Source organism: Ruditapes philippinarum, unplaced genomic scaffold (genome assembly GCF_026571515.1).
Source record: "Ruditapes philippinarum isolate M1 unplaced genomic scaffold, ASM2657151v2 ctg86_1_1_1_1, whole genome shotgun sequence".
Taxonomy (NCBI): Eukaryota; Metazoa; Mollusca; class Bivalvia; order Venerida; family Veneridae; genus Ruditapes; species Ruditapes philippinarum.
The window spans coordinates 139,905-166,164 of record NW_026864957.1 but is presented as its reverse complement, the minus strand read 5'-3'; the positions used below and the strand labels follow the sequence as shown (position 1 = coordinate 166,164).

At 32.7% G+C, this 26,260-nt stretch overlaps 1 protein-coding gene across 8 annotated transcripts in view; it reads right to left on the bottom strand.

The window, feature by feature from the left end:
- Window positions 1–26,260, bottom strand: part of LOC132727398 (serine-rich adhesin for platelets-like) — a 71,370-nt gene that overhangs the window by 5,245 nt on the left and 39,865 nt on the right. For 7 of the 8 annotated variants that reach the window (XM_060712864.1, XM_060712867.1, XM_060712868.1 and 4 more), the window contains 10 exons: window positions 12,654–13,585; window positions 9,777–9,877; window positions 9,231–9,347; window positions 7,705–7,855; window positions 6,899–7,099; window positions 3,911–4,027; window positions 1,906–2,001; window positions 1,306–1,438; window positions 721–831; window positions 344–393 (listed from right to left, as the gene is read on the bottom strand). In XM_060712864.1, the coding sequence (XP_060568847.1) occupies window positions 344–393; window positions 721–831; window positions 1,306–1,438; window positions 1,906–2,001; window positions 3,911–4,027; window positions 6,899–7,099; window positions 7,705–7,855; window positions 9,231–9,347; window positions 9,777–9,877; window positions 12,654–13,585 (2,009 nt within the window). Of the gene's footprint in view, window positions 1–343; window positions 394–720; window positions 832–1,305; window positions 1,439–1,905; window positions 2,002–3,910; window positions 4,028–6,898; window positions 7,100–7,704; window positions 7,856–9,230; window positions 9,348–9,776; window positions 9,878–12,653; window positions 13,586–18,431; window positions 18,609–26,260 lie in introns of those variants that run through there. The other variant, XM_060712865.1, reaches the window with a different exon arrangement.

Here is a 26,260-nt window from a genome sequence, read left to right as displayed (position 1 = left end):
TTTTAAACATGATTATTTGGCATTCCCTTTATAGCTATGATCTAATATTGTCACTGATGGATTATCAGGGAAATCCCATCCTTTAAATTTAAAAAAAACAAAAAAACTTTAAAGAGCCATGCTATAAAGTTTAATCCATTCTAGGACATCTAAAATGACTGCAGCATAGCACACTTTGCTTGGAAATGTTAATAATAAACATCTAGCATTCACTCACAAATGGAACTTTTACAGTTTTTCAATATTTAGTTTTCAACATATTGCAAAACAACTATAATTTATGCTTATCAAATGTAAAATAAGGGCACATAATAAGGTGCAAAATATGAAAATGAAACGATACCTTAGATTTTGCTTGCTGAGCTCTTCTGTTCTTTTGAGGCCGCAATATTTCTGTATAAATTATAATTAAAATTGCTTTCATTCCAGCATGATCAAACTTTTTGAGAGGTGTTAAAAACTTCACCAATTTCATAAACTGTTAATAACATTGTTTTTATTTTCTTCTAGTTATATTTGGAGAGACTTTAAGCAAAAAGTGTTTCAAGTCATTTGAGGTACATGTACTATGTGAAAAGAAACCTCTACAAAATTTTAAACTGTTAGTCTCATAAGCGATTCCCACTTTATCAGAGATTCTGAAAAATGTTGGTACTTTGGTAGGAGTATTTTCCATGTTAAGCAAGTAAAAACTGCAATAAAAGAATATGTAAAACATACCTGATATAAGGGCTGATCCTGATTTTCTCCGTGCTCGTAGACGTTTCTCAAGATAATCTGGTGTACTCACATGACTTTTTCCGGAATCAGCCGTACCGGCCTGAACCAGTTCTGAAAGTTCCAATAAAAATTAGTTCTTGTTATTCCTTAGGGAATGGGCTATCTGCATAGTCATATTTTAATGTAAATTGTAAAAACAAAATTGTTATTTTGACTTTTTTGCGGAAATTGAAAAAAAAATCATCAACATTAAAATTATATTATTTCCTTAATTTTATGTTCAATTCCCAAAGAATGTCTCTGTAATTTAACACACATGAATATTGCACTGTTTCATAAATAGAATAAAATGATTTGGAACAAAATATTATTCTGCTATTTTAGGTACTAGGGTTTTATCAGTTTATCAATGATTTCCTGTATGCGTGGTTCACATTTAAAGGCAATTCACTACCATGTTTATGTCATCTAAGTATTTTGGAAGTATTATTTTTTAAAATTCAAACACTAATTTTTGCAGCAGATATATAGCTTTATACACTTTAATAATCATTTAAATATGGATTATTTATATTATCATCTTACCATCTTCTTTACTCTTGCCGAGCTTTTCAATAATGAGATCTTTAACATTGTCTGGAATCTTTTTCGAGTAACTTTCGAGTATAAGACGCTTAATCTCCTGACACCATTTCCTTTTCTGGTCAAGATTACGAGCCTGATGAAATAAATTGCATGTGAAAGTAAATTTAAAGAAAATAGAACGCTTATAATCATCACCATACTTCAATAAGTTGAAGCTGCACATGTTCACAGATTTGCCCTTAGTGATGTTGTGGTTAAGTTAAACCTAGGAGTTGTAGGTTCAGGCCCTTCTAAAATTAAACCATCTGCTGGTTAATCCAGAAAAAAAATAATCAAAAGCTACTTATGTAAGTTTTGAAAAAGAAAAAAGTACATGTATAATGTATACAAGAATACTATATTTATTGTTAGTTCTGGTTTCAACACCGATTTTAGAACAGTTTTGGTCATACTGGTATCTTGGTGGAGTCATTTTATCAGGTTTTCTGGGTAACTAACGAGTTATTACCAATTTCTCTGCAAGTGACAGACTGCTCATAATGAAACCCACAGGAGACAAAAATACTAACTTCCAAAATAAATATGGTACCATATACTTACATGGATGATATGAGCAGCTTTAGGGTTATCGAAGGGAATAATCTGGAAGTTGAGGGGTTCCTTAGGGATGCTTTCTACTAACATCAACTGGTTACACTGAAAGTAAACAAAATATGATATCAAATCATTTCATGATGTAAGTATGACAGCTTTAAGATAAAACAAGAGCAGCGCATGTGGTGTTAATGCTTGCCTGTTAAAATTTTAAGTAAAAAAGGGGAATAACTTCAAAAATATTGCTTTCAGAGTTTGTTTGTTTGTTTGATTGGGTTTAACATCACACCGACACAGTATAGGTCATTTGGCGACGTTCCAGCTTTACTGGTGGAGGAAGACCTCAGGCGCCCTTCCTTGCATTATTTCAGGCATGAACGGGCACCTGAGTAGAACCACTGACGTTCCGTAAGCTAGCTGGATAGCACTTTCAGAGTTATGCCCCTAAAAACTGCACCTTGTCATGAAAAGCAATAACTCAAAGTTTCATGTTAATAACTTTTAAATGTTTAAATAATAGGCTACATTAAAGCTTTTGCATGACAACAATGACATTATGCAGCGATCATAATAGCTCAACTTTTTCATCGAAGCAGACAACTAATTATGCTAAAGGTGCATTTCAACACTTCAACACACTGACACTGTTAGCAACAGCTGATGAGTTTTAAGCTGATAATCAATAATTATGTCAAATCAATAATTATGTCAGACTGCATGTTTTAAATGAATTAAAATATATTACGCAAAACATTCCAAAGATTTAACAACAACATCATATATATATACTTTCTTTTTAACGTTTAACCTACTGGAAGCAACAGTGATAAGCCTTTGGCACTAGAATACAGTCAGGCCACACAGCACATCCATGCTGTCTGACCAGGCTTTATGCTATTGGCTGACCAACTTCAAATTCTCGTCCTCACATACCCTAAGTTGATTAATAACAGATGAGTTTTAGAGAAATCAGGGTACTAGAAAACATTAACCCTTTCCCTCTTGAGCATATTGTGAAAAATGGCCATTTTCACTTAAAAGCCTCCTCTTACAAGTTCAAACTGCTATGAAAAATGCTTCAATACTAATCAAACTTGGCACAAATGTTGACTTGACCATTGCCTTTGTAACGACATGCTCAGTCTTAAATTTCCTGTTACCATGGCAACGAAAGGACATCTCAAAATTGCCAAAAATCACTATTTTGCCTCGATTTTTTCCATCAAAATTAATTTCAAAGTGCTGCAACTTCTCAAGGGATTGAGATAGAGTCAAAGGCTTTTCAGCGTTGGGGACACGTTACCTTATGATCGACCTGGGGTCATTTTAAGCCTCTCACAAGTCCAAAATTTGCTTGGCAACCCCCTGAGGTATCTTTTGAATGGGGGGCGGCGCCGAAAAAGTGCTCACTTTTTTTAGCAACATTTCACAAACTAAAACATGTGTTTGGGGCCCAAATAGGACATTTTTTCACTATTTCAGGCCTAAAAAAAGGGGGGGGGGGTAGAAAGTGCGTTGTTTCGCGTATATATGAGGTAAAGGGTTACTTCAAAGAGGATAACAGATGTCGGAAAAAAAGAGCAGGAAGGTTTAAAAAGTTGATCGGCAGATTGACAGACAAAACAAATTTGCTCATATAAAACATATACAACAAACTCTACTAATAATGATATTACTTATAATGATAGAATGGTTATGACGATGCTTTTGCCTTGGTCTCAAATTGGTTGACTCTTGGATATAAGGCTATCAAATTATAACAATATAAATTTGGCGGTCCCCTTAATAACATTATAAGCAGATTTCACTGTATTTAAGTTGAATAGATAAAATATGAAACACCAATAAAAGTTGAAAAGACAAAATAATGCATTCTGAATATTCTCAATCTTACCACTGCACTGATATCTTTCAAAGAATAAAAATTGACTAATGACAATGCAGACCAATGCTAGATTGCTCACCTGGGAACCATGTGCTCAAGCGGGTTAAAAGTTACATATCAACTTACGGGTATCACAGCCTTGCAACTCAGCATCCCGTCTTCTTTACGTTTGGCAATGATTACACCTTTCTCGAAAAGGAACAATTGACGTGAAGCCTTGACCCCAAACATACGAAATGACCCCTACAAATAGATGATAAGATATGAGTATAATATAGATAAAATCATACACATTTGTTAATTCAAATTCAACAAACATAATTATTCAAAATATTGTTAGAAAATATGGATACAACAGTGTACCTACTTTAACAAAGAGCATGCTTTAATTATCTTACTTTGATGATAATCATAAAACTATTTTAACCATGAAATTGTCAAGTGTGTTCAAATATTTTTATGATGTGCACTAAACATTTATTCACCATTAACAAACTAATAAATGATGTTTTACAGGTATTCTAAATATTCAATATTGCATCTCGTAAGTCAAGTATCTGCCAGGTACACACATAAAGCGAAACATGATATAAAATCATCATATAAAAATTTATCATTGTAATCTAAAACCTGATTTGAAATGTTGATTACCCTTAACACAAGTAAGCAGTACAGTGCTCAGTGAATTTCAATTTTTCACACTTTATCTATTATGTCTAAAGACTATACACCAATATATTGGTTCAAGCCATTTTGAACAATGAACATAGCAAATTCAAAAGAGGGTTAATGCACCATTTTTATGCATTAATATTCTGCAGAAGCACAAGGATGCATTTAAAACATGAGCCTGCATGCTGAGGGATTTAATGAGTCCAAGGACTTCTGCAGATGTAAATGCACGGAAAAAAGGTGCATGAAAGCTATTCTTACATAAAAGTTTATGTCTGATTCAGTAATTACACATTTAGTTATTTGTTTTTTTGTATTAAAAACTAATACTGTAATGCTATGCAAGTACTAGTGTGATGTAATTCGACATATATATTTTGATAATGAAACTCACTAGGTCATCATTGCAGTAAGCTTAGAATTTTACATACCCGATTATAAAAAACCTGTAACCAGGGCACATGCTGGTGCATAATCCGATAATTAATGTTTTCATCTCTGTTTATGTAAACCAGCAGGCAAACAAGAACTGTCGGAGGACAGTAACGCTCGACTATTCGAAAATTTGTCACAAGGGTGTTTCATTGAGTATAATAATGCTTACCTATATGAATACATAAAATTGTCCGAAAAGGTACAAACTCTTCAAGTTTCAATACATTTCCTTCAGTAGTTATGGAGAGACAAGCTTACATGCAAAAACTTTACCAAGAATTCATGAGTCGAAAAAGGGGCATAATTATGCAAAAAAGCAAATCAGAGTTATGGGACTTGTACCAATCATCTTAGATAATCACAGAGACCAAGTGTGTGAAGTTTCAATCCATTCCCTTCAGTAGTTATGGAGATACAAGCTTACATGCAAAAACTTAACCAAGAATTTCTAAGTCGAAAAAGGGGCATAATTATGTTAAAAAGCAAATCAGAGTTATGGGACTTGTGGCAATTATCTTAGATAATCACAGAGAACAAGTGTGTGAAGTTTCAATCCATTCCCTTCAGTAGTTATGGAGATACCAGCTTACACGCAAAAACTTAACCAAGAATTTCTAAGTCGAAAAAGGGGCATAATTATGTAAAAAAGCAAATCAGAGTTATGGGACTTGTGCCAATCATCTTAGATAATCACAGAGAACAAGTGTGTGAAGTTTCAATCCATTCCCTTCAGTAGTTATGGAAATAACAGCTTACATACAAAAACTTAACCAAGAATTTCTAAGTCGAAAAAGGGGCATAATTATGAAAAAAAGCAAATCAGAGTTATGGGACTTGTGCCAATCATCTTAGATAATCACAGAGAACAAGTGTGTGAAGTTTCAATCAATTCCCTTCAGTAGTTATGGAGATAACAGCTTACATACAAAAACTTAACCAAGAATTTCTAAGTCGAAAAAGGGGCATAATTATGAAAAAAAGCAAATCAGAGTTATGGGACTTGTGCCAATCATCTTAGATAATCACAGAGAACAAGTGTGTGAAGTTTCAATCCATTCCCTTCAGTAGTTATGGAGATACCAGCTTACATGCAAAAACTTAACCAAGAATTTCTAAGTCGAAAAAGGGGCATAATAATAAAAAAAGCAAATCAGAGTTATGGGACTTGTGCAAATCATCTTAGATAATCACAGAGAACAAGTGTGTGAAGTTTCAATCCATTCCCTTCAGTAGTTATGGAGATACCAGCTTACATACAAAAACTTAACCAAGAATTTCTAAGTCGAAAAAGGGGCATAATTATGAAAAAAAGCAAATCAGAGTTATGGGACTTGTGCCAATCATCTAAGATAATCACAGAGAACAAGTGTGTGAAGTTTCAATCCATTCCCTTCAGTAGTTATGGAGATACCAGCTTACATACAAAAACTTAACCACAGGGACGCCGACGCCGACGCCGACGCCGACGCCGACAAATGGGTGACTGCATTAGCTCGATTATTCTGCGAATAGTCGAGCTAAAAATGGTTTGCATGTTTCACATGTTTAACTATATAAGTTATATGTCTAATGGTGCTTTAATAATTGAGCAGAACATTAAATTTTGCAAACCAATGCACCTCTTCTATTTCCTCTATAATGCGCCAAAAGAGTCTATCGTAGGTGCCAAAAGAGTTTATCTGAGGCTTTGTTTGTTTGTTTGTTTTGGGTTTTACGTCACATCGACACAGTATAGGTCATATCGCGACTTCCAGCTTTACTGGTGGAGGAAGACCTCAGGTGCCCTTCCGTGCATTATTTCAGGCACGAACGGGCACCTGAGTAGAACCACCGACGTTCCGTAAGCTAGTTGGATAGCTTCCTCACATGAAAGAATCCAAAGTCCCTGTTGGGATTCGAACCTACAGCGGTGAGGGGCAAGTGATTTGAAGTCAACGACCTTAACCACTCGGCCACGGACGCCCCTTATCGGAGGCATAAGCAAATAAAATTCAATTATGTGTATACCTCAAGTACAAGTTCTCCCAGCATTGTAAAGTCCTCGCCTTCATAGTCTTCTAGTTGTGACTGTATTTCTTGAACACGCACGGCGTGCTCGTGTTTCCGTTTCATCTCATTGATTTGATGTGACATGTTGGTCATGTGATTTAGAGCTGAGACCAACTTGTCATGCCCGGGATCCTTCTTACTGTAGTGCTTCAGAATATTCTAGAAAAGAAAACATTGCTTATTCTAAATCATTCCTTTCCAAATTACATACATTCTATTTTCATGTTTTTTGATTAACACCAAAATCTCTTTTGGAAAGCAGGAATTGATGATGATATTATATTGATGATATTATATTGCAAAACAATTGAAAAACCTGAAGTAGGTTAACCTTGAATTTATGCCTGATAGAACTGGTATTATAATGTTCATGTACCTTGTATACAGAAAAATTCTTATTAATCTTATTTGTTTGATAAATCATGTTGGGCATCCGGTAAATAACTTACAAAAAAAAAATATTGAACAAGCTAAAACTTGCCTGAAATGTCAGTCAGGAAATACCTAATCAGAAGGCCTGACATAATACTGGTAAAATTGACTTATGTTGGAAAATTTAAGCTAAGTAAAGGAAAATAGAATTCCAAGATTAAGACCATTCTTCTTCCACTTTTACCATTTTAATTATGGTTTCAAATATCGTAGGTCAAGAGTTACATAAATGTACAAAATCATTGCCTAAAGAGCAGGATGGCAATGACCATAGATATGCTCATTTTCTAAGATTTCCTAATGGGTTATAAAATATTGAAGCCCAAAATTACCTGAAGCAGAAGATGATATTTTAAAACTCTCTGGACTGGTTTCAGTAAATACGCTCCCAGTGGTAGACTGTGATTCAATGCTAACTGTCTCTGTTTAAACACAGAATTAAGATGAGGATCACACATGACCTTTGTCAACACTGCCACAGCACTGCAAAACACAAATATTGTATCTTCTTATACTTTAATGATCAGCAATATGGTGCTCAACTAGAGCTGTGATTGATTCAATGCAAAGCATATTGGCGATATATCGATATCAGATGAAAAATACTTGCGATGCACTGATATATACATGTATAGATAATTCCTTATAATTAATTGTTTATCATGCACTTTCATACCTATTTACATGATTTCAGTAACAAAACATAATTATTCTGTTCATACAATATTACGAAGTGCCTTGTTTATAAATGTCAATGGCATGATTTTTTTTATCTCATCACTGCTATGAAATATGCTCATTATACAATGACACCATAGTTTAAGACATGGACACCTGCTTCTGTATATGCTTTGTGTAAATTTTCATAATTTCTACTCTTTAAATCAATAAGTCAATATTACAAAAAAAATTCAAGTATGTATCGATAAATAATCAACAAAAAAATTTTGATAATACATTGATATTGTTTTTATCGCTGACAGCTCTTTACTTAATTGACAATGCTTGGGCCTATCTTAAAAAATTTGCTGACAAACTATGAGGTAAGGAAGAAAAATGATAATCACTGATCTCCGTAGCCTTTAATCTGTCTTATCAATCACAAATCTTACCTAAGGGTAGAATTTTTTTATGCAAGGTATCTAAATACTGGATATCTTATCAGTCAATATGGAAAAAACAATGACTGAGGCAGTTTCAAATCATGTTCTCAAATGCTGTCAAACCCTTGTGTCAAATTTTGTCAGTTATAATATTTATAGCTTGAAATTTATGCATTCGGGAAGTGTTACATGAATCAGAAATATCTTTCATGGTTAGGTAATTTCTTCAAGATTCTCAATGTTTGAGATGATAATGAAGTCCATTAGACAAAATAAACAGAAAAAAATAACCATATGTAATGTCCCCATTTTCCCAAAAGAATGTGAAAAAAAATCTGTTTTGCATTTTTTGTACTTCCTGTTACATAACATTGCACAGAAACATGGTACAACATTGACAGAGTGTTGTATCTATGCATAAAGGTGAATGTAACAATGCAAATAACAGCCCCTGTACATTTGATAACATGAAACACATAGGAGGAAATAGAGTTATATTGTCAAAGGGTTAGCTGCAACTGTTACGAAAAAAAAGACTACATTTCAAACATAATCGGCAATGTATCTGTATATCATTTTGATTTGGTTTTAAGACACTGATATTGAGATTTTACTGCTGTCTTTGTGACAGAAGACCTTAACTTGATCTCTAACAAGCAAAGATTGAGGTAAAAGTGGGTACCCAACCTGTACCACCAAAAATTCAAAATTTTTATCAGAGCATAATTATGAAAGAAATAATGCAGGGTACAAACCTTGGATAATTTGTACAATAGTGAGCATATATCACAAATCCTTCACTGTTCTTCAAGAAACATCCTGCAACTTTTATAGGGTCCATCCCACAATCCTCTAGCTCTGACAGGAAGTGACTGTAATATGGTAAATTTCAATAATATCCTGACTTAAAAGATGTCATATCTACTACACAAATGAAAGAATAGATAGATTTACTGCCACATATTGTTAGAAGGTTCCTTATGTTAACTGACTTACAGACAATGGTAGCGACTTGGCAAAATTGTCCTTCAAAATATTTTTGGCTGGCAAAATAGTCCATTAAAATTTTTGGGTGGCAAACTGGTCCGAAGCAAAAATGTTCTGCTTGCCAAATGCTGTTCAAGGTTATATGGCTACTTTTCAAATATATAGTTTAAAAGTTAGCTTCTTTAATTGATGAAAAAGTTGTATACAGTTTCTTTACAAAAACTTTCAAATGAAAAACCTATTACTGCGACTGAAACTTAATCTATCACTAAATTTGCAAAATTTTTATATGGAAAATATTAAAGCATTGTTACCGGCTAAAGTTATATATTTCTAATATATTTCCAAACAGGCACTCCCTCTCTTGTACAGTGATGTTTAGAGTTTTAGAATCTGCTATATGCTGATAGTAACCCTGTAAAAAAGCAAACAATACCAGATTTCATTAACAAATAAATACAGAAGAAAATACATGTATTAATGACCAAATGCATTATTATAATACATAGTTTGGACATCACCATGTAATATATTGATTTGAAGAAAACATTTCAGACACAAATAAGCACATTATCTGCTTCTATGAATGGGGTGCTGATACATTTTTGTGCAAAAGAATTTCTTAGCTTTATATTCCAAACTGAAAATTGTTCAGTACCAAAAGTTTGGAAATAGAGCAACTAACAGAAATTGGTAAATTGCAAAAATACAGACTGGGCAGCTTAATAAATTTATTGGTAAAATTGAGTCATTCATAGCAACTAGCATTCGGAGAGTTTATAAACTCAGGTTCAACTCTCAAATCCCTGGTTTATTATTAAAATTATGGAGGGGTAATGAAAATATTCATAAAGCACAGAGCTGTTTTCATCTTTTAATTCTAGGAGATATTTTGAGAGTTTGAAAATCTAAAGTTCAAACACTTTTAAAAATATGCAGCTTTTGTGAAGATTAAGATGAGATTTTGGGGCCATTAAAGTTATGATTCAGCAAATGCTTAAGATATTTGAAAGATTGTACACTCATTATCTTTACACAGATAACAATATTAAGATTTTTGAATTTTAACATTTTACACTGCTGATAAGCCTCTGTCCATCAGTAAGGACCCAGACCAGCCTGCATATCATTGCATTTTGAACAGGCTATAGACTACTGGCTGACTAACCTTTATTTTTCATCTTGATATCCCCAAATTGATAATAGACATTCGATTTTGAAAGCTGGAAAGGTCCATTTAAAAAATCTAGCAGGTTTTGGATTAAGAAAGCGTCTTATTATAATTCAGGAAATGCAAGCCAGATTTAGTTAAAGAAATGCCTGCAGGTGGTCTCAAGGTCATAAATTTATACACCTGCTAATTAAAATCTCAATGGCATAATATAACAATGGCATATAGCAGTTTAAAAGAATCATAAATTTTATCATTTTTCAATTTCGAAAATAATAATATCAAATGATAAATACAAAAGGTCAGAACTTAACATGCATGAGAATAACTTTTCTGTACAATTTACTAATATAGCATGTGGTATAAGAATACATATATGCTTCATATAATACCTGTCATCATCATGAATGTTATTTTCACCAGTGACCAGAATGATTAATGTACCTACCTCATATATATATACTATAATTACATACTAGCTGTGAATTTGATAGAATGTTCATTCCCCTTTATGATAAATGATCATGTGTCAAGAAGGCAAAAGTATGCAAGTAACATGTGTAATAACAAGTTTTTTAACCAGTTTTTTGTTTTCCTTACATGTACTAACAGGTGGAAAATAGAAAATACAAGAACAATTTCAATCGCCAATGTTTGTGAAATATATATGCATCTGTTTTGTCAATTAAAGAGTAGGCCTTTATAAATAAGAAATGCATGTACTTTGACAGCGGAATATAAATATTGCATTAAAATTATCTATTGTGCATAGTATTTACATGAGTGACCTCTTTTGTGAATTATAATTACAACAATATACAATGTAGTAACTTTCTCGTCTTCATTTCCATATAAAACTTTTACCATTTAACTCTCTAAATACTAGAAGTGACAAAAATTACCTATGCTACTAGTACATAGGTGTGCCAGTCTGCAAATCTATGCAACTTAATCAGACTGTGCTGTTCTAGCTAACATCTTAAAAGGGCAGGGTTTGAAATACAATGTACTTTGAAAGCTAAGTTTGTGCTTGTCAACATGGTAATTTTTCTAAAGGAAAGGGTAAACAAACCTTTATGCACACAATTGTTAAAAAGAACCTTTGGCAGGAAGAGCTTAGCTAGGGGAGGGAGTCCCCGCCCCCCTCCTCCCCCCTCTGAAGTAGTGGTTTTGGGTAGGTTCCTCTAAGAAAATTAATTTTACAAAATACAAACTGAAGAAGTTAGACATCCGTTGACAAACTTCAGAGTATGACTCTTTGCATTCAACTTTACCACCTAGACACCCAATCCAGTGACGAGTGGAGACATTGAAAATCCTTGTAAAGCTCCAACAGTCAGACTGTAAACTCACATCTTTTACTATTTTGGTAACAGGATGAAACCATAATATTGACTATAATACCCTAAAATACTAATATTAAATTCACTTTAAACTGTCAAAGCTCCAAATTCAAAGAAGGAGAAGACAAGTTTACAAAATTAACAGTGCAGGAATTATGTAACTTTCACAATTATGTACATAAATGACACTTAAACTTCAATAAACTGATCCCTGTAATCATAATTAAACTTTAATTACATAAAATTCACCAGTTGTTGGGGAAAAGTCTACTTTGATTTTTATTTCATCTTAAATTTGACACAATAAAAAACATAATGTCTTTTTAAGTGTCCTGGGCCAGGATGTAGATCTATTAGGTAACCTACACTTTGTCTCTTAAAAAGGCAAAAAAGAAAATGGCAACAAGCTTGTTTATTAACAAGGTGTTGAATTACGCTATCTCATTACACCATCCTATTAAAATTGATAATTAAAACCTACTTATAATGCAGGAGAATGTGGTAGAGATATCTATGTACCCATAAATAGAATGATAGTTCATGATATTAATCATGATGATCACAATATATGAGCTTTAAGCATTCCAAGCTCTGATTAGCTAATCATTTTGGTCAAGATAATTCTTATGTCAATGGCTATTATATAAAAGTATGAAACATTTTTTAAATCAACCCACCTGCTTTATATCTTGTAGATTCCAAACATATGTTCTCTCTGTTTCCACAAGTTCAGTGACTACTCTCTGTACATAGCTCACATAGTGAGCCTGCTGTTTCAATGAAGTTGACCTTGACATTCCAATTGACTTCTGTGATGACCTTGATGGTGACCTTCTGACCTTTTCACCTTCTGAATTACTATCAACAGACTTTTGGTCAGAGGTCAAGGATGATATATCAGCAGTGCTGCTATTGGCAGAATTAGCTGAAGTGAATGATAAGTTTGTATTTGATTGGTCGAGAGACAATGATCTTTCTTGTTTCAAGAGTTCTGGTTGGTCCGATTCATTTATAGAATGGTCCACAGATGAATGAGACTCTGAGTCACCCCCTGACTTTCCTTTATCCTCTGAGGACACAGAAAGTTCTTCAGCACTTCTTTCATGCCCATCTTCTTCAATGTTGTCATCAATGTATAAAATATTGTCAAGTTTTTCAATATCTAGCTGACTAGAGCTGGGTGATTCAACATATTCACTAAGATTTGGTCGCTTTCTTCTTCTTGGAAGAGAAGAGGTTGATGAGGAAGACATTGAGCTTATACTTAAAGGTCTCTTCTTATTATCTTCATCCAGATCAACTGGATTTCTATGTTCAGAGTCAACCCTTACTCTGTTTTTCTTAAACTTGTTCTCAACCTCAGAGTTTGCACTATTTGGCTGATTTAAAAGTTCCCTGAATTTTGATTGGTCAATAATTGTATGTCTGGAAAGAAGAGGTGAAGATTTTGGTGAATGACATTGGTTATCAGAGCCATCCTCCAAGCTATCATTGGTCACAAAGTATTCAACTTCTGATTGGTCATCTGGTCCCTTATCCATTTTGTCATTGGCTGATGCAATCTTGTCATATATTCCTAATAAGGTTGGGGTGAGATCAATGGAGGGCCCTGAAAATATATGAAAAAAAGATAATGTTAAATTCAATTTCAAAATAACAAATATTCAGTTGTTTTTTTTTCTCCTAGGCATTCTTGCATTTTCACTGCAATAAGATATTTGAATTACAAATCAAAAGAACTGTTATGACCTGACTGACAAATCTTTCCATAAAGTAAATGTTACTATATTAATGAAATGAAATGGTCAAGCTTTGAGTTCAGAATTGTCCATTGCTTACAAAATGATTGTAATTAATTCTCTATATCTGCCTTTTCCATTTTTAAAAAAAATTAACATTTAAATCCCTTATACTTTGAATGGACTGTTCCAAATTCAAAGCTGGGCTAGTACATTACAGCAGGGTAGGGTTAAGAGGACAATTGTATAGATTTTGGTTAATACCAAAAGGCCTCAGACGGCATAATTATACAAGTTTTCAAACAGTTATAATAAATAAACCTAAAAGCACATTTTTTGCGTCTAGCAAATTTCAAGGTGACAGGGTTAATATCACTTCATATCAACCAAACAATGAGTCAATAGGAAGTAATTTAAAATATTCATTTTCATGGCGAGATTGAAAAAAATCTAATTTTAACCACTCAATGTATAATCATTTCTCAATTATATGGTTTTAAACTATTTTCATTTGTTAAGAGAGGTGTGACCATCAAATGAGTATGTGTTCACGACTGCAGTGAAACACTTTTGCAAAACAAATATAAATAAACATTCAGGGATTGTAAGTTTGATGCTCAACTAAAGTAACTAATTGGACTTTAGTTATAAGTTCCATGTGAACATACTAATAATTGTATTTAGGTATGACCTTAACTAATGAACATAAACATATGTATTTTCTTCATACATGTTTCAAGAACTGGGTGTATATACTTCTAGCATAAAAAATTCCATGCCAGACAGTCTATCCTTCAAATTATGAGAAAAACAAAGTAAATAATGGCATGGTTGAAAAATAGCTTATACAGCATTCATAACAGGCCAGATGATATGACAATCAACAACCAAAAAAATACATGCCTGCTAGTTTTGCTTGTAATATCAGTTATACCTGGTAGGATAATAAACAACTGTTTGGACCAGTGTTACAATTATATCTTTATCCCCGACTTTTTTCACCACACACCTCTACAACAATGATCTAGCTGTCATAATTTAACAATAAACTAAATACTAACATCTAGTAATGTTAACAAAATCACTGCCAATGTAAACATTCAGCTTCATAAAGACCATATGAAGAAGTCCAAGCAACAGTACATTAACTCCATGTACTTGGAAAGAACAATTTACGACTTTGTTGCAATGCCCATGAGATTTATTACAAGAATGGCTTTCCATACACCAGAGATCAAGGGATGGTACCAAATGTTTAATTAATATCTGTTACTTTGTATACATTTGAAAGCTTCTGATTGTTTCAAATAATTAACATATATATTACCTATAAAAAGCAGAGATACCTACTTAGTAATGAATAAAGTAGTTCAAACATTGGCTTCACCTTGACCCTGCTATTCTGGAATATTCTGCTCACATATATTTTGGTCATGCACTAACTAATTGTACTACCAGCATTGTATTATTTTATGTATAGTCAAAATATTGTGTTATTTCATGCATAATGAAATATTGTGTTATCTAATGTAATCATGTATAGTCAAAATTTGTATTTCTTATGTTACTGAAACATATATAACTTATGTATGGTCAAAATGTTGTATTAACCTATGTATAGTTGTAAATTTGTGTAATGATATGTATAGTTCCTATATTGTATTATGTAAATGTAGAATTATGCATAGTTAATTATTGTGTTAACATACATATAGTCGAAATATTGTATTATTTTATGTTAAGTCAAAATATTGTGTTATTTCATATAAAGTCAAAGTATTGTAATATTTTATATATAATCATTATATTGAGTTATCATAATTGTATAGTCGATATATTGAGTTATCATATGTATAGTCGACATATTGAGTTATCATATGTATAGTCGATATATTGAGTTATCATATGTATAGTCGATATATTGAGTTATCATATGTATAGTCGACATATTGAGTTATCATATGTATACTCAATATATTGAGTTATCATATGTATAGTCGACATATTGAGTTATCATATGTATAGTCGATATATTGAGTTATCATATGTATAGTCGACATATTGAGTTATCATATGTATAGTCGATATATTGAGTTATCATATGTATAGTCGACATATTGAGTTATCATATGTATAGTCAATATATTGAGTTATCATATGTATAGTCGACATATTGAGTTATCATATGTATAGTCGATATATTGAGTTATCATATGTATAGTCGACATATTGAGATATCATATGTATAGTCAACTTATTGAGTTATCATATGTTTAACAAGAGTATCTCAGAGTCTGCTAAATAGATAAACCTAGTTTGACTTTATCCTTACTCTATAATGATGGTATATGTGTTAATCATTATAAGTTCAAGTGTTCAACAGGTTAACAAGCATAAAATAATTATCAACATATGGAGATAATAATTACTTCATGAAATAAAAACTGAAAATTGATAGATGATTTTACGATAATAATAATTATGATTTATGATTTTTTTTAAGGAAAAAGTATGTTTCATATATAATTAGACTTGGTGGCTGTATGTTTGTTTTCTTGTTGTTGGACTTTATTAGTCTCGGCAATACTATAGGTCACATGACAATGTTTCTGCTTCGCCTTAGATGTCCTTTAATGCTTTTCTATGGCACAAGCCAGCATATGAGGAAAACCACCCAACTCTATAACCTAGCTACATAGGTCTTTCACATAAAATAATTAATTTCAAACCAGAAACCTTAACAATTGGCCATAGAAAGGCCTGAATAAATATTAGTTTTATAAATTTTCATGCATCCTGAAACATCTGACAAACTTACTATAATAAATCAAAACAACAAAATAACACAGAGAAAGCTCTGATTATTGCGAACTGTCATAGACTTATACAACTGTTAATGATTTATTTTCAAAAATTACAGATGTTATGAAAAGATTGCATATGATGATTCACCGGCATTGCTTCAGATGATAACAAAAAATGATGTACTGCAGGTGTAAACAAAGACAGATAACTCTAACCTTATCATCTGGAGAACTACTTTACCTTCTTTCTTTTTATTTAATATACCCAGCGCTTGCGATAATATCTCTGCATTTTCCTTGTTACCTTTTCATCATGTTTACAAAAGATGTCTCTGTGAGACATTTACACCAAACAGATGGATAAATTCATCTCACCAATCTTGTAATATACACTACTAATTTCACCAAAACATACTATTAATCCGGATTTTAGATGTTGACACATTAAGTGAAGTATCTATAACTACAATATCATATTATTCGTGAAAAAGGAATTTTACAATCTGATATTATTTAAATTTACTATAATGTACCATCTCGGCTATAACATTTTTGTATTACTTCACAGTTAATGTATTTTAGTAGATGTCAGATAACTTGAGAGAGAAAAAAATATAAATGTATGTGGATAAGAATGCCTTGCCTAATATGTTATGTCGTTTATTTCGCAAAAAAAACCATCAAAATTAAACTGCTGACTCAGCTTCTCTATTCTGTCATACATGTTGCAAATATAAGCCTTTCTAAAATTTTAACTTTGTAAGAGAATGAACTGACTTCTATTTTTAATATTTAGAACTCCCTACCCTTCTTCCTACTAATAAATTATCAGAGAACAATGTACAAAAATTTTCTTAGAATACAAGATACTAAAATTTTCTTTTCTTCCTGACATTTTATAAGTTAGGAGGGTTAATGATTTAATGGTATGCATTGTAAATAAACATGAAGAGGACTCACTTTTGATGTTCAAATCTGGTTGCAAACAAGCCATGATAAAATACTTGTTAGTAAAAGATGTCTAACCTTGCAATGTTATCTCTTATACACTGAACAATCAACATCAAAGAAGTGCATTTAGAGATGCACATGCCTTATAATTAATTACAGACAGAACAACATGCCTTACTTCATTAATTTTTTACCTGGAAACATTTGAATTTTTTTTGTTTTTTTGTAAATCATTAATTTTAAGGACATAATTATTGTTTTCACTTGCATAATCATTAAGGGATAATGTATCTATGACAAAATACGAAATAACTGATTGATCGTTGTATTATTAATGCTTGAAAAATGAAATATACGTGCATTTCACATCGAAAAACCTACACAAGGTCAAAATAATTTTTCATTTTGAAAGTCAGAATCTCTCTGAGGTATATATACATAATTATGTAAAAATGATATAATACCATAATATCTGGACTCACAGAGGACAAAAATTTAACATATTTTGGAGTATCTGCTGCCTTATTTCCAAGATTTCATTTCCTTTTTATATGCATTATACATAAGAGATCCTTCTTCTTCCATAATTGAGTATATTTCATACATTGATATTATATGTACATTAAATCATTACTTGTACAGAATTTATTCAAGAAAATGCCTATAAATCAATTGTTATCACCCATGACCTTGTCCAGCTGGCAGTGGCAGTTTGCCTTATTGCTGAATTATTGTCAAACCATCATTCATCGTTGGATATAAAAAAAAATTCTGCATGTCACTATGACAAAAGCAATTAATTAAACTATATTATATCCTCTTAAATTTCAGTACTTTTCAAAAGCATCAAGTTTTTTTCTTTTTTAAAAATAAGACTGATTCACAATTGTATTAAAAGATTTTAGCCTCAATTCGGGAAAGAATTTAAAGATTAGAATGAAATGCAGCCTTTAATTATTACCTTTGTCAAAGAGCTGTCCCCATAAAGAGTTGACATTAACTCCTGTATCGTACTGCTCCATCCTCAATTATATCACTTATTTCCTCATTATAATCATCCTATTTCACAACACAAGAACACATTTCTGCATCTGACACACTAATCTTATTAACTGACAGTCACTCTCATTTTTTTCTGTACCATAAAAAAAAACCTAGTTTTTTCTGTACCAAAAAAAAATAATTTTTTTTTATCTATAAACCAATGTGTATCTTTCTTATCCAATTGTGTTTTCCCTGAAAGAAAACAAACTATTGCAAATTCCAGCAACAATTCTACGATTCCACAAAATGCAAAATCCAGAAATATTTCCCCCAAAATAATTAAAACACCATAAAAACTTGCAGCAGTAATATTTCCATGATTTTGAGCACACACTGTAAAGACATCTGAAATCTTCTGAAACACCTGGAGGTTTATAATAGTATTAGGCCAGGTGACTGCTTTCACAGAAAATCTCTACAGCATTGCCAATAAAAAACTTTCAAGATTCAGCAATATAAAACTCATATTAATTTGTATTCCGCATAGCCGAGTCTTTCCAAAAGTTACAAGATCATAAACTGTTATATACCAAAAACATTATGACTAATGTAACCAAAAATGATAAAAAAAATGTAACTTTAATACATTAATATTAACATATTGCATAACAAATACTGAAAAATTATGAAGTATTATGACACTCAATCCATAGAAAAATCCTAACTTAAATGATCAATAATCCAAAGTGAAAATTGATAAAATATTTATATTAGATTGTCAAAACAGTTTTGATATTACTATGAAAAACACATGATTTTTTTTTTTAAATACAACCATACAGTGTTGAAAAAAATCTGACCTAAAATGACTACATAAAATGATATTCTGTATAGAGCTAGAATGAAGATAATTATGACATGTCATAAATCATCGGTTACCGGCCCATGTTATACAAGAGCTGTCCGTAAGACAGCGCGCTCGACTTTTTTAGTGCTTGCCTATAATACAAAACATTGACAGTTAAGGGCCATAATTCAAATAAAATCTTTGACAGAATTACCTTCTCCTGGACATGTTTGGGAATCATGATTGTAAACAAGTATTCCAACTTTCAAATTAATATCTCAAACAGTTCAGTCAAAAAGTGGACTGGTACTAAAAACTTAACCAAAAACTTAACCAAGATTCTAAGTCGATAAAAGGCCTTAATTTTTAAAACAAATCCTTGACAGAGTTACCTTCTCTTGCGTACAGATGGGGGTAATGATGTGAAATAGCATTAAAAGTTTCAAAGCAATATCTCAAAGGGTTAAGGCAATAAGTGGATTTTACCCATATTCAATGTATTTTCTAAGTCAAAAAGGGGCATAATTCTGTCAAAAACCTTGACAGAGTTATGTCCTCTTGTCTGTTGATGAAGGTCGTGATGGTAAACAAGTATGGTCAGTTTCAAAGCAATACCTCCAATGGTTTTGAAATAAAGTGAGGTGGTACAAAAAACTTAACCAAGCTCAATACACTTTCTAAGTCAAAAAAGGGCCATAATTCTGTCAAAAACCTTGACAGAGTTATGTACTCTTGTCTGTAGATGGAGGTTATGATGGTGAACAAGTATGGTAAGTTTCAAAGCCATACTTGTAATACTTCTGAAATAAAGTGGGGTGGTACGAAAAACTTAACCAAGGTGTGACGCCGACGCCGACGCCGGGGCGAGTAGGATAGCTCCCCTTTTCATAGAAAAGTCGAGCTAAAAATGTTTCATGTTTCATTACGTATCTCACAAAGAAAATTAGTCTATAAGCTTCCTAATGAAAGTGCACTGGTAGATTTCAGTATTTCCAAATGTATTCCTTTAAATACCACAACACTAATATATTTTCACAACTTTAATTTTATATAAAAAATGGGCTTGCCCTGGTTTGGATTTTGAAATACTAAGGACTTCAGTATTAAAGTGTACTAAATTAAAGTGAATTGGTCTATAAATGGGAAGTCTGTAATACAATGAATAATTACATTGATAGTATTTAGTATTAGACATAACAACAAAACATGAAAGTTGTTGGCAAGTGTAAGATACATGATCTGATGTATATTTATAAATCAGATAATAAAGTGATATATTTCTATTATTTTATTCAATAATTGAAATTCTAATGGAAAATGTGCCAATCATTGAGCAATCCACTTTAACCAGTTAAAGGTTTAAAGTATTAAAGCTGTAGCAGCAGACTGCATGGAACTGCGAGCTTGCCTTGGTGCAGCATAACATTATATGGCACGAGTGAGTTAATATTGCCCCCTCCCCCCTTAGGGTATCATAAATGTTGTAAAATTCTTACGGCTCATTCTTCTTACAGTAATAATACTGATGACACTAATTCAACCTTTTTGTGTCATATGACAAATTTATTTCATATCCCTTGAGATTAGATTTTGTATGAAAAGAGAAAACTGGAACACAGTATTCCGCTTTGAAATATTTTCAGGCAATCATTCATATATGGTTCATATGTATATTAACTGCAAGTATCTGGCGACATCATATTATATCCATGGGACCAGTACAGACCAAAATCAGCCAGCATAGCTATACATGCTATACATCCATGGGACCAGTACAGACCAAGATCAGCCAGCATAGCTATGCATGCTATACATCCATGGGACCAGTACAGACCAAAATCAGCCAGCATAGCTATGCATGCTATACATCCATGGGACCAGTACAGACCAAAATCAGCCAGCATAGCTATACATGCTATACATCCATGGGACCAGTACAGACCAAAATCAGCCAGCATAGCTATGCATGCTATACATCCATGGGACCAGTACAGACCAAAATCAGCCAGCATAGCTATACATGCTATACATCCACGGGACCAGTGCAGACCAAGATCAGCCGGCATGGCTATACATCCACGGGACCAGTGCAGACCAAGATCAGTCAACATAGCTATGCATATTATACATCCATGGGACCAGTGCAGACCAAGATCAGTCAGCACGGTTATGGCTATGTACTCTTATCATGGTCTGCTCTATTCAATATTCAGCCAGTACAATCCTCTTATTCAGACATTTTCCTTAAAAAAGATGAATGGTTTTGTGCAGATTGAAAGATGAAAAAGATTTAGCATGAATAAGGTTAAAATATTGTTCCTCAAGAAAAAAATACATTTTACAATTTTTCCAGTGTAACAATTACATGTTTAATGCTAACAATTTTACTGCATGGTTTATCATTGCCTAAAAATCTGACAGTATAACAAGTTAAAGAATTTCTTTAAAATTTTCATTCCATTACCTTGAAATATTTAAAAAAGTTCTCAGTCACCTTTCCATATGTTGACAACACCTGGTGATATCGTATATCCTGACTTGAGTAAGCAAATTCTTATCAAAATTTCCCATACATAGAAGACTGTTCAGTTATACGGTATGCAAATTTTAATAAATTGTAGATAGATTAATAACACCAAATAATGCATCAATATTCTTATGATAAACAGATAAAACATGCCTTAAAATATGGAATGTGGCCTTTAAAGAGATTTATGTTAATTTTAAGATAATTTAAACATATTTATATTTGAAATTACAAACAGAGGAAATAGTGTGCTAAATATCTTGATGCGTGATAACACTGGAATTCTTTTTTGCCATCTTTTGAATAAATGCGAATAGATCTTGATGAAACTTTGCAGTCACACGTGACTGCATAATACATGTAATAATTTCTTCATAGTTTCATCACAATCAGTTCTACAGATTGTAAAAAAATAAAGAGCATATATTAAGAATCCTACACCAGCTGCCGGTACAGATTGGCACCGGTACCGACCTGAATATCTAGCTAAAGGGTAACTGTTTACAGTGGTTACTAGGCTCTGCCGATAGATATATTGCCATCCTGTGACAACAACCGGTTTTTGATTCTTAATCTTAAATATTACTTATAAATCTTACTTTAGACAGAAATTAAGAAAACAAATATTTTTATTTAGCACCTTTTTTTATGACAACTATGAATTTACAGCTTCTTTTATAACAGCAAAATGATGCCATGCTAAGAACAGGGGGTTAAAGTGAGGGTTTTCTAGCCCCGTTGTAGACTATAGATAATCCTGTCTGATATTCAAGAAAAAATAAAGCAATGGTATGTCTTTTCCCAAAAAGATTTTAGGTGATGAGCAAAGGGCGTAAAATTCTCTTTTGCTTTCTCGTAGCATGCATGACTAAGTGTATTAACATTACATTTCTTTTCAATTACATGCATTCGTAATGCATTCAGATTTAAACATGATAAAATACTGCATGTTAAAAGTGCATTCTGGCATATTATTTTATGAAATTTTGTATCATCACAATAGAATTTCATGATAGTTGAAATGTTCATCACAATTCACTGCACTTTCATTTTAATGAAACGTAGCGTGTAATAATAAACAGGGTTATAACAAGTTTTAATATCATCTTACTTTAGGGTATTCCTTGAGAGAATCAAATTTTTACACCTCGGGTGTCAAATTTGGACAATAAATTCCCTAGTATTAAACCCAAAGGATAAAAATTCCCAGTTGGTAATCTTGTTTGTAGTTTTCCTGCATGTAAATTAATCATTTAAACCATGATGATAATAGCGATGAATATCAAAATTCCCTTTGACTGATGAAATTTTAACAGATATCTGCGGCCTGCCGGGTACCGTAGGATCAGACAGATTATCTTGTTCAACGCGACAACCTGACCACAAGGAAGGCATGTCTTCAATATTAAACCGACAAAATTTAATATATTTAAAAAAAAAACCCTGTACACCTGGAATAAATTGTTTTTAATTGTGCCCCTCATCTTTGTGGATTTTAAAATTTGCTTGAGATTTCTAATTCTTTTTTATGCGAAAATTATCAAAAGTTATCGAAAGTTATTGAAAATTTATCTCACTAGGTGATGGATGATGACACTAGTTCTGAACTTCTGCCTTAAAATTTTAAGTTAGTAGGGCCTACTTTATTTGTATGCAAAGACAAAGGTGCACTGGGGCATCATGCAGAAGCCTTTTTCAACTGGGTAATACACTCCAAAAAACACTAAATGATCAAATCAGTGTTTTGGCGACAAACGAAAACAAAAAACCAACCTACATAATGCCGATTGTCACCCAAATCATGTCTTTATCTTCTCAAAATAGGTTTAAATCTGTCAGCTACATTTTTTGGGTATAAAAAGCACTTTTAAAAGGGGTGACCCTTTTGACTAATTTAAAAGGTTACAACAATTCATAACACTCAAATTACCATTATTTTTGTCCATCCTAGGCACTACCTTTGGGGGGATTTTTCTGAAAAATCTTTTACAAGGAAAAGGGGATTCCCCGTAAAAGAGCGGCTCTGTTCCCTATCTTAGTTTATTACTAGGATTTAGTGACACCAAATCTATTTCAAGGGGGTTAATCCATGCGCGCGCATCCTTAAAGTTCTGATACCGCGAACACTTCAACGGCCGGTATTTCGAAGAAAAACGAGTGGTGTGAAGAAATCAGAAAAGGTATGAATTTAATTTGTTTTGCAAAGAAGATGTCCTAACTTCTAGTTTTTATTTACAAAATGTCTTGAAGTAACTCTTTCCTGTTTTGTCAGTATTTCGCGTTGAATGCGATTTTGATTCTGGATAGTGCGTACACCCGGCGTTGAAATGTTACAGAAAATGAGCAAATATCGATTAAACTGGCCGTTTTAAACGGCTGGAAGTTATATTGTTGTAGAATCCTTTTCAAAAATATATTTTCAACCTTCGTTCCAATTCATTTGTACTCAAAACGTATTTAAACTCACTATTTACAGAAAACAAGGATAATGATATTGCGTACACTCTAAAAAAAATCCAGATACTGCGTACACATAACTATGCAATTGATAAAAAGTAGGTATGTGAAGTTGGCTTGTACATTGTAAATCGTAGTTCAGCTTGTTATACCCCAATTACAAGCTAGTAGTTGGGTATTCAGCTTGTAGTTCGGTACAAATACGCCAGCATACACAATATTTTAATTACTAGCTAGTAGTTTAGTATTCAGCTTGAAGTTCGGACCAAATACATCAGCATACACAATATTTTAATTACTAGCTAGTAGTTTAGTATTCAGCTTGTAGTTCGGACCAAATACATCAGCATACACAATATTTTAATTAATAGCTAGTAGTTGGGTATTCAGCTTGTAGTTCTGACCAGATACACCAGGATACGTTAGATTTGAATTACGAGCTAGTAGTTGGGTATTCATCTTGAAGTTCTGACCAAATACATCAGCATACATTATATTTGAATTACAAGCTAGTAGTTAGGTATTCATCTTGTAGTTCTGACCAAATACATCAGCATATATTATATTTGAATTACAAGCTAGTAGTTGGGTATTCAGCTTGTAGTTCGGACCAAACACATCAGCATACATTATATTTAAATTACAAGCTAGTAGTTGGGTATTCAGCTTGTAGTTCGGACCAAACACACCAGCATACATTATATTTGAATTACAAGCTAGTAGTTGGGTATTCAGCTTGTAGTTCGGACCAAATACACCAGCATACATAATATTTGAATTACAAGCTAGTAGTTGGGTATTCAGCTTGTAGTTCGGACCAAATACACCAGCATACATAATATTTGAATTACAAGCTAGTAGTTGGGTATTCAGCTTGTAGTTCGGACCAAATACATCAGCATACATTATATTTGAATTACAAGCTAGTAGTTGGGTATTCAGCTTGTTGATCGGACCAAATACATCAGCATACATGTCAGCTGACAAAATACATCAGCTAGATAATATTTTGTATGCTGGTGTATTTGGTCCAAACTACAAGCTGAATACCCAACTACTAGCTTGTAATTCAAATATTATGTATGCTGATGTATTTTTTCCGAACTACAAGCTGAATACCCAACTACTAGCTTGTAATTCAAATATTATGTATGCTGGTGTATTTAGTCCGAACTACAATCTGAATACACAACTACTAGCCCTTAATTCAAATATTATGTATGCTGATGTATTTGGTCAGAACTACAAGATGAATACCCAACTACTAGCTCGTAATTCAAATTTAACGTATCCTGGTGTATCTGGTCCGAACTTCAAGCTGAATACTAAACTACTAGCTTGTAATTCAAATATTATGTATGCTGGCGTATTTGGTCCGAACTACAAGCTGAATACCCAACTACTAGCTTGTAATTGGGGAATTACAAGCTGAACTACGATGTACAATGTACAAGCCAACTTCACATACCTACTTTTTATCAATTGCATAGTTATGTGTACGCAGTATCTGGATTTTTTTAGAGTGTACGCAATATCATAATCTCTGTTTTCTGTAAATAGTGAGTTTAAATACGTTTTGAGTACAAATGAATTGGAACGAAGGTTGAAAATATATTTTTGAAAAGGATTCTGCAACAGAATAACTTCCAGCCGTTTAAAACGGCCAGTTTAATCGATATTTGCTCATTTTCTGTAACATTTCAACGCCGGGTGTACGCACTATCCAGAATCAAAATCGCATTCAACGCGAAATACTGACAAAACAGGAAAGAGTTACTTCAAGACATTTTGTATATAAAAACTAGAAGTTAGGACATCTTCTTTGCAAAACAAATTAAATTCATACATTTTCTGATTTCTTCACACCACTCGTTTTTCTTCGAAATACCGGCCTATGAAGTGTTCGCGGTATCAGAACTTTAAGGATGCGCGCGCATGGATTAACCCCCTTGTATTTTAGGTTACAATGATACTT